General features: G+C 38.1%; 1 protein-coding gene across 1 annotated transcript; it reads right to left on the reverse strand.

The window, feature by feature from the left end:
• Positions 1–74: 74 nt before the first annotated feature.
• On the reverse strand, positions 75–11,426 carry LOC139949124 (protein disulfide-isomerase A4-like). The gene is made up of 10 exons (XM_071947528.1): positions 11,273–11,426; positions 10,282–10,450; positions 8,803–9,008; positions 7,995–8,133; positions 7,264–7,469; positions 6,596–6,757; positions 5,590–5,738; positions 3,625–3,781; positions 2,874–3,116; positions 75–1,408 (listed from the first exon to the last, which is right to left on the reverse strand). The coding sequence occupies exons 1-10, from the start codon at positions 11,373–11,375 to the stop codon at positions 993–995; spliced, it is 1,950 nt and encodes a 649-aa protein (XP_071803629.1). The 5' UTR covers positions 11,376–11,426; the 3' UTR covers positions 75–992.
• Between the last annotated feature and the right edge of the window lie 538 nt (positions 11,427–11,964).

An 11,964-nucleotide genomic window follows, 5' to 3' on the forward strand; every position in this document is an offset into this window, starting at 1 on the left:
GCATTTGTCCTTTTCTTTTGAGGTAACAAAGACTGACTCACATTCAAATGACGACGCTGTAGCACAAAGTCTGATAACAGTTTGAATTTTTTTTTAAGTACACTGATTTAATAAGGCTGATCAAGATCTAAATTAAAATCAATATAATATCAATGTAAGTGGCTTGCATAAAAGTGCAAAATTGTTTGTCCTTCCCTAAAGTAAATGTACAAACAGAAAAGGGGAAAAAATAGCAAATTTTGAATCTTTGGCTGGCGAGTTAACAAAAAAAGGAACGATGTAAACCTGCTACCTGTGAGAACTTTTTTTTTCACCAGTCACCAGATGTGTTTGGAAGGAATTTTTAAATCAAGTAACTTTGAGTATCCATAATAAATCATGCATTTAATGTTTTCAGTCAAAAGCTGAAATTTTTTAAGTTGGAAAACTTGGTCATGAAACCTACATCACAATGCAAGTTCTGTAACCGTTACAAAATAAAATGGTATGAAAGTGGAAAATAGTTAGAGTGGAAAATAGTAAAAAACGGTTTGGACAGAAAAATATTATATAACTTAGATTATACAGTCACTTTTATGGTGCTGAAGAATGTGTAGCATTAAAAATGATAAATTAATTTAATCATCCTTCCCCCATATCCAAATATTTTGGAAAGTGTGTAGCATTAAAAATGATAAATTAATTTAATCATCCTTCCCCCATATCCAAATATTTTGGATAGTGCCAGTATCTTTAGCCAGCCTTGTCCCAGGTCTTTGTTTTAAAAGGAGCATCCCAATACATTTATGCAACATAAGCAGGCAGTTCCACAAACTGTTGGACACAAGAATATCACTAAGTCTTTTAAAGAAAACTTGGTGAAAATGGGACAGGAAAGGTTTTGACAAATTTTTAGTACTTTCAAAAGAAATTGACACCAGACCGGTCTAATAAACAACAAAAAAAGGAATGGGGGAGATAAAGAAAATACAAATTATGTATTACTCTGATCATTAAAGTTCTTCCTTAGCTTTTGCTGATTTCAGTGTGGAAGCGTTGTCCTCAATAAATTTACTCAAGGTTTCCAGTGATCGATCACCACCCTCAAACTTCATAGGGTTCTTTTTATCGTCGGCTTTTGCAAAATAGATGGTTGGGAAGCCCGTACTGCTGAAATTGCTTGGAGTGTCGTTCGCTGTGGCGTCCATCTTGGCGATGACAATATTTTTGTTGTTTTTGAACTTCTTGGCAAGTTTTTTGTAGATAGGCTCGAGTTTCTTGCAGTGGCCGCACCATGGGGCGTACAGCTCGATCATGACGTCCTTTTTCTTATCGAGGACAATTTTATCGAAGGTTTTGCCGACAACAACAGTGACTGGCCCTTGTTTTTTCGGGATAGGCTGTGATTTAATGACCGGCTTGATTTTATCTGAGAAAAGGAATTAAACAAAAAAATTATTTAGAACTCTTACTTGAGAATAATTCAATCTGTATACAACAGACATGCAACTGCCCGTTGAAAACAAAATAGGAACATTTTCAAAGGCACAACGCAAGTGCGGAGCGAGGCAGCCACGGGACATGACACCCACAATGATACCCTAGAAAATGTAGCCTTGACTCAAGGCTGTTGGCGTAGTGTGCCCGGCGCGGCACAATTTGGCAGTCTGCACGCTGTACATACACGAACAACGTACATGTATACAGTACAATGTACAGTAAATTGTACAGCGAGAACAGTATAGCGAAGTCGTGAGTACGGTCGTGTCTTTCTACTTTCAACCTCTCACACGTGGCTCAAACAACAGCCTTGATGGGTCTGTAACAGCTTTATCGGAATTCCGATAAAAGGGCAGGCATGAACTGGGCATGTCATTCTAAACATTGGCCAATCACAGGCCCGATGGAGAATGATGTATTACTGCTAGCAATCATGCCACGTCCGTGTGCGTGGTTGTGTAGTGTCTCATTTGAATTGGTTATGGTTGTTCATATTCCCAATGACTTGTGTATGGTTGTGTAGTTTCCCATTGACTTGTGTATGGTTGTATAGTTTCCCATTGACTGGTGTATGGTTGTGTCAATTCCCATTGACTTGTGTATGGTTGTGTAGTTTCCCATTGACTGGTGTGTGTTTGTGTAGTTTCCCATTGACTTGTGTATGGTTGTGTAGTTTCCCATTGACTTGTGTATGGTTGTGTAGTTTCCCATTGACTTGTGTATGGTTGTGTAGTTTCCCATTGACTGGTGTGTGTTTGTGTAGCTTCCCATTGACATGTGTATGGTTGTGTAGTTTTCCATTGACTTGTGTATGGTTGTGTAGTTTCCCATTGACTTTTGGTTTGTTATTTTATGCATGGTGAGATACACAAATTGTGAAGGCTAGTCTTTGACAATTACCAATAGTGTCCACTGCCTTTAACACACATTATCACCCAGCTACTAAATCACCATTTCTTGATTTGTGCAAATCATAATCATGGATGTTTTTATGAGAGAGATTGGATGTTGCCAGCTTGGTGTGTATATCCCCTTGTGGGAGTTTGCCGAGTTCCCTTGACAGGAATCATAGTGTTAGCCAGAGGGGTGTCTGGGTGTCTTTTGGACACCCTGTTTTTAATTTGGACACCCTGTTTCATCTGTCATGAAATAATTTGGACACCCTTTTACCAATCCTGGCTAAAACCTTGACAGGAATATCATCTTCAACAACGTACAAGTACTCTTTTCTTCTTGTACTGAAGTCCCCCTAAAGTTAGAATTCCTGAGATAACAAAAGCACATGAAGACATATTCAAAGGGTTTTCTACCACATACCACATGTCAAGACCCAAAAACATCCCCTCCATGGTCCCCTTCTCCGATCACCCTACCCATCTCAACCATCCACTCACCTTTCCTCCACGCCTTCAAGAAATCCCTGAGTACATCTTCATCAAACTCATCTTCAGGATCCATCCTATATTTCCTGCCGTTGGAATCAAACAATCCGATGTTGATTTCTTCTCCGCTGTCGTCCAGCCCGAGCTCCTTCATCTGATCGGTGAACTCCTCTTCCTGAGCCACGGCGAAAGTAACGTCCTTGAACTCCTTGTCTTTGGCTACGGCAAGGATTATCTGACGCCAGCGTTCAGTGGCTGTAATGCAGAAAGTAAATTATGATTTTAAAATCGTCCACTGTGGTTTTGACTGCTAGATAAGTGGTGTAAGTCTGCAATATGATTTCATGTGGTGAATGATTAAAAAAAGTCCACGTCTGTAGTTGGATAGTTTCAGATGGTTGGTTAACTCCCTGGAAAATGAGTAGTACAATAAAAAAATAAAAATTATAATAATTTTATGGACCATTCAACCTCTGGGTGCCAAGGTCCTACATGTCCAATCTATATATTATGTTCTCAAAAGATAAATCATACATGTAGGACCAATAATCTACATGTTATCAAGAGAGGGCATTATCACTCTGGAAATATTATTGGCTTCGGTTAAGCAACACAAACCATTAACATGCACTTTGTTTGGTCATGTTGGTGAGGACTTATTTCTTAATATATAGATTTCTGAAAACCCCTCAAAAAGCAGGCACTGAAAGAGCAGGTCAAAGGAATACCCGTTTATAAAAGAAATCCTTAAAGTTGTACTAACCGATTCTATTATCAAAACTCCAGTCCACATCGTAGTAAGCCACCAGAAGTGGTCTACCCTTGTAGCGTTTTTGCATATTGCCCTTAGTCATCTGACCCACAAGGGGAATGTTGTGAGCAGAATAAAAGCTCTGGATATCAGCAGCAGTTGCATCTTCCTGGATGGGAGAGGGTGGCAAAGATATTATTATTATTAATGGTTCATTAAAATACTGCAATTCAGCAGCTAAAAGCCGAAATGTACAGTTCAGGCCACATAAAAAACAAAGTTGTTGATCGTCCTTTTTTTGCGGTTGGGGGAGGGAGGGAGTTTTTTTTAAAGTTTTGTTGACATGCCAAATATGAAATAAAGAATAAAGAAATCATCACAATCACTATAAAACAGGTGTTTTATGTTGTTGATGTTTTCAATAGTTTTGTCAAACAAATTTAGTTAAATTTGTTTGACAAAACTAAGCACAGTGTAGCCCAAGTAAATATTTGAAGAATTGTTCTTGCTTTGCCAACATGAATAAAAACCTTCTTTAAACATCTTTTCAAACCTGTACATTTTGACAAAAATTTTCAGCTGAAAAATCTGAGCAGTAAAAGTATCAATATTGCTTTATTGTTCATTTGTTGTATTATCTGCATTGCTATTGTTTGTCTAAAGCGCTGTGGTCTAAATGAAATGGCGCTATATAAAAACCAATTGTATTGTATTATAAAGAGATATCCGTACACATTTTTTATGTTTTAAAAAAAAATGGGGTCAGGGGGTTTTGAACGGTCGGGCGGGGACGATCAAAAACATTTTTTTTATGTGGCCTCACAAAAAACAGTCAGCAAAAATATAATAACGGCACCGGCAATATATCACATAAATATGATGAAATATCAAATAATTATTAAGAAACAACATGTAAACACCTACTCCTAGAACTTTTTCGTTTTCGGCTATCGTCTCCCGTAACCTCATAGGTTTATATCTCTCACGCGTTAAACGACCCATGGTTCAATGAATTTTGGAATCAGAAATCTCTCTTTTTTTTTTTTTTAATCTCGCCAAAATTAGGCTCTATGTGTCCTTTGATATATCAATGTGTATGCTTGCGACCAGAGAATTCACTCCGCAATCTCAAAAATTGTTAAAAATGATAAATTCTTACCGTAATTTCAGATTCCCTATCTACTGTGCGTGTTACTCCTCTGCCAACAATAATTGAAAATTACCCGACCTCGTTTTGCGAAAATGCGTCACGAGAGGGCGGGTACGATCCGTGATTTGTGTACAAAACATACACGGAACCACGAAGCTCGCACAGGGTACCAGTATGTAAACGGCTGTGTGCAAAAACTGTACATACTGGTACCCTGTGCGAGCTTCGTGGTTCCGTGTTGTTTTTGTACACAAATCACGGATCGTACCCGCCCTCTCGTGACGCATTTTCGCAAAACGAGGTCGGGTAATTTTCAATTATTGTTGGCAGAGGAGTAACACGTACAGTAGATAGGGAATCTGAAATTACGGTAAGAATTTATCATTTTTAACAATTTTTGAGATTGCGGAGTGGATTCTCTGGTCGCAAGCATACACATTGATATATCAAAGGACACATAGAGCCTAATTTTGGCGAGATTAAAAAAGAAAAAAAGAGAGATTTCTGATTCCAAAATTCATTGAACCATGGGTCGTTTAACGCGTGAGAGATATAAACCTATGAGGTTACGGGAGACGATAGCCGGACGAAACCGAAATAGTTCTAGGAGTAGTAAACACCCACAACAACTTTGGAAAATGTGAAGTATTTTAGTGGTGGAAAGCAAAGACAACATGCCAAATGCACCGGTTATGAGCTAATTATAGAGATAATGCCCAAGAAATAATGACAAAATCAGGACCAGCTAGAAGCAAAACAAAAATAGCTGAAGACGCGTAGTGGAGTCCTTGGAGGATGCTAAGTTACATATCGAAACTTTCAGTTACCTTGGTGAGGACGTGTTTCTTGGGTTCAAACTTTGACTGGAATCGTTCCGGGATGAAAAGGACGATGGTGTTAGGGTTGACCTTGTACTTGTTCATCAACTGGTGGTCAAAAGTGTGACCGAAGCTGTAGTCCTCTCTTAGATCATTGCCTTAAAGATAATTAAATGATGTATTGTTAATGGATTGCAACAGGTGTGTAATTCATCTTAAATACTTGTTATAACTTGTAAGACGACAAGAACAGATGGAGAAATGTAGGCACATAACAAAATCGATTCACAGAAATCATCTAGATATAACTATGTTAAACTAAATTTAAACTAAGCCAGATTCTACATGTAGGTTGTGTGAGGAAAAGACAGCATCACCAGTTAAGTTAACAGTCATTCCACTGGAAAGGCAGCTTTTAAACTAGTGCATATTTTCAGGTTTTTATTCAACTTGAAAAAGCATAAAAATTCAATTTTTTTTTTCATTAATACTATTCTGGTTTAACAATTAATTAAAAGACAAATTAAAACAATTAATCAGAAGGAAAAAACTGTTTCAATGTACAACAAAAAATTAAAACGTGTAAGTGCAACCATTAGTTAATACAAAACATATTAAAAAAAAAAAAAATAATAATAATATTAATTGACCAATTAAAAGCACAGAAAAAAAGAAAAAATAATCAAAATTACAACAAACAAGTTGAAGACAATTTAAATAACACAAAATTTCAACTGTCAGCACACTTAAAAATAGTTATACAAACAAATACATCAACACATTTTAAATGTAGCAGCAATAATAACAATTCAAATTGAAAGTAAAGTGACACAGTACACTTGAAAATGAGGAGAAATATAAATTTCTACAAGATCATTTCAGGGGGCATTGGGGCATCAACCAGGGGCACCAAGGCAATTGCCAGAAAGAAGTTTCTAGGCTTGCCAATCCCCTATCAGCAACATTAGGCAAAGGGACAAATGTACCGCCCCAAAAAACTTTTCTCCCATCTCACCTGCATTGAGGTACGTCTTGTACATGCCTTCCTCTTCTGTCTTAAAGAAGCCGACGATACGAACATCATCTTGGCCCTCTTGCAGGAAATTTTTAAGATCTTTTGGAGAGCCGAGAAGCTTTGAGCTGTCTCCTGCCTGCTTCCTCATGAAGTCAACAATTCCTGTGATTTAAGAAACAAATTAACAGAAATTGGTGTCATTTTTTCCCGGTTTTGACACGAAAAAGAAAGTCTGTTAATTTTGTAATTAAATTCATTTGAAGTTTGTACAAACACTACACGAACCAACTACCAATCCAGTCGCTGATTTCACAAAACTTTACCCAACTGGGTACGTCATCTTGCGCAGCACTTGTTGCACAATTTGTGCTTCAGTAATCTTGCACACGAGTGGACTTCTGCAATTGCGTTATGTTTTGTGAAAATTGCCGCTGCTCAGGATTGGTCAGGATAGTATTAAAAAATGTAGCCTTGCGTTAGAAACCAACTGGGACGAAAATAAAATAAGTTTACGAGACCAAAGATTTTGGTAGATCTTTCTAAGACGAATCTTAGAGGGAGACAGGCATAATGCAATACAAGATTAGGATTGAGATTACTAAAAAAAAATTTCCTATTATGCCCCATCGGGAATTAAGAGATTAAGATTAAGAATTAAGTAATCCTACCTCTCTTTTCTCGTGGACCATTATATTCAAACTTTTCTCCCTTCCTGAAGATGAAGAGCGTTGGGTAACCGCTCACGCCAAATCGTGATCCCAAGTCTTTCTCCTCAGTAGCGTCTACTTTGGCGATCTGAATTGGTGGTGTGTCGTCTTTCAAGACACCAGCCGCTGCCTCAAGCTCTGGAGCCATCTTCTTGCAGTGGCCACACCTAGAGGTAGGGTTAGAACAACGATTAATGATGATGTCAGTTGAATTTCAGAAACCCGCTTTGTTAATTTGTTCGCAAAAATTTCCTGACCGGCCATATTTTTTACCGCATGAAGGCGCTCCCAAACATATTTGTATCACTTCCGAGGGTAAATTCATTCATACTCAAAAAAGTTACCAAAGACTGCAACACGTGACCACCACAGACATCATATCCATTCTGGACAACAAGACCATCAAAGTGGCCATTACAACCCACCTCTAAAGCAACTTAAAACTGTGACTCCACAAAAGTGACTGAACCAGGGGTTTCCCTTAACTTTTTATTCCAATCGCCGGCCAGGCAAGTTAACCAAAATTTGGGATTGCCCGCAGCTTTTTCAATAGCCCACATTCATTGACACACAGAATTGTCAAAACTTAAAAAACCGAACTAACAATAAAAAAACACAGAAATTATAAAAATAATATTGAGAGCGCCCTCACGCGGGCAAAAATACGGCGTTTTACAGGATCTTTGACTTACCAAGGGGCGTAGAATTCCACCAGAATGATGTCCGCATTGTCCACCGTTTCATCAAAGTTCTCTGTGGTCAGAGTCAGGACAGCCTCTGGTGGTGGTTTCCAGTCAGGATCAGACTGTGCTTTCATGTAGCGAACAATACCTGGGGAAATGATACCGAACATGAAACAGTTGGCTACCAATGTGACTGATACATGTAATTCAATGGACATTCAAACAATTATGTAGCTGTTTTATGAGTTAATGTGTTTACAATTTCAACCAAACCACTAAATCTTTGATTCTTAAAGTCATAACAAAAATGTAACATTTCATTCAATTTGTACTTTGTAAATATGACATCATGGTGTAAATGCATCTACACAGTACATAGTCAACCCTCCTACTGTCTAACCATTCAATATCATCCAACTGTTATTTTGAATGATAGATAAACTATGCCAGCCTGCAATATGACGTCTTGTGGTGAATGCAGTACACACAGTTGGTTTAATGGATAGTTTGTGCCACCTTACACAACCTGGGCAGTTTGACAGCTTCAGATAAATGGTCACACTTGCAGGAAAATGGCACCAAGAGTAGGAGGGTTAAAATTAAACTGGATGATTCGAGGCAAGCAAGCAATCAACATTACATCAGGCCTGGTACTACACACAGTCCGCGCAGGACATGGCCTCTGTTGCCCCTGGTTTTGGCCTTGGTGGCATTCAAAAGTTCCCTAGAGACTTTAAAATTTTCCAATGGAAGTGTCCTTGGCAAAATGAAAATGCCCTTGCCCTTTGAAGGATGAAATTCCATGCCTGTTACATACCTCCCTCTTCTCTAGGTCCTTCGTAATCAAATGCTTCTCCTTTTCTGAACACTTTGAGCGTTGGGTAGCCCTGTACTTCATACCTGCTACCGAGGTCAGGGTGAGCAGTAGCGTCCACTTTGGCTAGAGGAACGGGTGGCGTGCCTTCTTTCAAAGTCTTAGCCGCTTTGGCATACTCTGGGGCTAGACTCTTGCAGTGGCCGCACCTAATAGTAAACACAAACATTAAATCCAGCATGAACAGAGATACTTATCTAATTTAGCAGTAATAACAACATTAATGTGAATTTGTTTAGCGCCGACATTTGTAAACTTAGCAAGGCTAAGAGTGCTTTGCAAAAGAGATCCTGTTTTTAATGGACCTAGGTCGGATTGCACCAAGCGGTCTTAAGCCGGTCTATGCGCAATAGCCGGCTAACTTGAAACGCGCTGAGATTTTATTTTAGGAATAGATAACACCCATTAGAGGCATAATGGTGGTAATACTTTGTATCGTAAATGTAAAAACCAGGGCTGCATGCTTCGTTTTTGAAAGGCCAAGGGCACCAAGGCATTTTCTCTTAGGCAAAGGGCACCCTATGAGGAAATTGTAAATTTCTACTGTAGCATTTTAAGGGCACCAAGGCAATGGCAAGGGGCAACGGAGGCAATCGCCTTCGTTGCCTCCGTGAAGTATCAGGCTTGAAAAACTATGTTCCCAAGAGTAAAAATGATACAACTCGCAGATTGGATATCCGATGATTCAAACCAAAGCAATAAGAACAATGCCATACCGCCAGTGCCTGCAGAAGTGCTTATGGGACGATGGTTCGTATTGCATTACTTTTCGCCGACTTATCTAAGACCGGCTTATTGCAACAGGCTTAATGACTGACTAAGCTAAGACCATCTAAGACAGATAGCCGGCTATAACTGACTGGTCTTAGACTGCTGACTAAGACCATTTTATTGCAATCCGCCCCTGAACAGCTTGATCCTCTGGACAGGCATTGCTAAATGTAATAATGGATTCCCCCCCCGACAGTCACAACCCTTAATCCTCCTGATGGATATTAACAATTGAGGGTTACAATAATCACATCTAAAATACACCAAACTTGTTAGTTACTTCCACTGAAGCTGATCACAGAAACGCTTTAAAAAAGGGATATGTAGAGATGGACACTACAAAAAGCCATAGTGGTCCAGTGGTTAGACTGTAGGACTTGCAATTACAAGGTTGGGGGTTCGAATCCCCCAAGCCAACCACTGATTTTACAATGACTATATTAGGTTATGTCTTCTACACAAAGTAGTTACTGAATCATAATTTGCTTGATTTGTGCAATTCATTATCATAGACGTTAAACCAATGTTTGTACATGTATGAGAGATTGGCGGTTGCCAGCTTGGTGTTTATATCCCTTTATGGGAGTTTGCCAAGTTCCCTTGACGAAAAGATCATCTAAACAAAAACAACAACAGACAAAAACAACCTACCATGGTGCGTAGAATTCCACCAGTATGATGTCTGCCTCCATGACCACGCTATCAAAGTTATCCATAGTGAGAACAAGGACCCCATCTTCTTCCTCAACCTTTGGGGCCTCCTCATCAGCCATGTCCAGTATAAGGTCATCGCCTATTGTGAAGATCTCATCATCACCATCTTCAGACACATAACAAGAAAAACAGATAAATTTAGAATAACTGTCATCAGACACAAAAATTGTTTGTTTCCAATAAAGTGCTCTGAAAAATTGTATTTACAAAAGTATACCAAAATGCAAATGTAGCAGACATGAGTCATTAAACTGACAAATTCAACTTCATTTTTAATACAAACGTGCTCATATTAATAAAGAGTCAAATACTACAAGTAAAACATTACATGCATTGTTGTGTAGATAAATAACCCTGAAAAATTAATTGTTTATTTAGCCTATTATTATTAATACCATATTAATATTTGTTAATTAATTTTATTTTATTAGTGTTTTTTAATCTTTTTCAATTTAGTTAAATGTTAATTATTAAATTAATATTAATTTTAAATAATTAATATTTAAAGGAACATTACAGAATTGGTTTTGCTAGCAAAAAGTTGCTGGCAGTGTAATAAACTGACATCTGGCTGGGTCACGATAAAACAGTGCAAAAACCGATTATTTAGCCTTAGTTTTTTAGGCCTAGGGGCCTACAAAAAGGCTACATGCCTACTCTACAGTACAAATTTTGCTTTGCATCGATGCCAAAACAAAAATGAATAAAACGCTCACTGAGCGATAAAACTACAAACGCGAAGTTAGATTATTTATTTCTCATCAAATATGAACCTTCTAATCTACATGTATCATTAATTATAAATTATAAATATAAATAGATAGATAAAGAAAGGAGCATCCCACATTTTATCCCGAAATAGATGCAACATCAAATACCATAATCAAAACACACGTCACCACAAACAATTCAAAAAGTATAAATTTACCTGCTTCTGTCTTCACGTCCTCCCCTTCAGATAAAACAGACGGAGAAAAGACAACTACCAGCCCAAGAAGGGCTGCCAAAACCCAGACATTTTGGGGCGCCATCGTCAAAAAGAATGACAAAACCACCACACTTCCGAACTCTCGTGTGTACTTTTTGCAGATGGATTACTGTCCTCATAACATCAAGTTATTATTTCCAAAATATATACGCGCAAGAAAATAAATCTGTATTTTGGTTGAAAATTGCACTTTATATCAAGATATTTATACAGCAGTTATGTTGACAACACTAATTTAAGGTATTCTCTACCTAATAAAATACATGTAATAAGTTATTAACAGGTGGAAAATTGATTTACTTACTGGCGGATTAATGACACTTGTTGTACACTCAGCCAATCAGCTTTTGCCATGTCTTGTTAAAGACCACTGTCGTCTGCTACAGAAGTGCCGGGACTATTTTATGGCTGTAAAGTCTGGTGCCTTTAAACTGTTACTTGATTACTAAGTTACCTACGTCCAGGCAAATTCAGGCCGATTCAAGCGAAACAAATCGACATTTGAAACGTGTCATTATTTCAGCGTGTTTATAATTAAGCCACGTGTTTTAGGATTATAAACGTAATTAAACAAATTAACTGTTTCGATTTCGGCTTTTGAATCTAAATGTTCTGCAAAGTCACGCCTAAAA

This window comes from Asterias amurensis, chromosome 16 (assembly GCF_032118995.1).
Source record: "Asterias amurensis chromosome 16, ASM3211899v1".
Classification (NCBI taxonomy): Eukaryota; Metazoa; Echinodermata; class Asteroidea; order Forcipulatida; family Asteriidae; genus Asterias; species Asterias amurensis.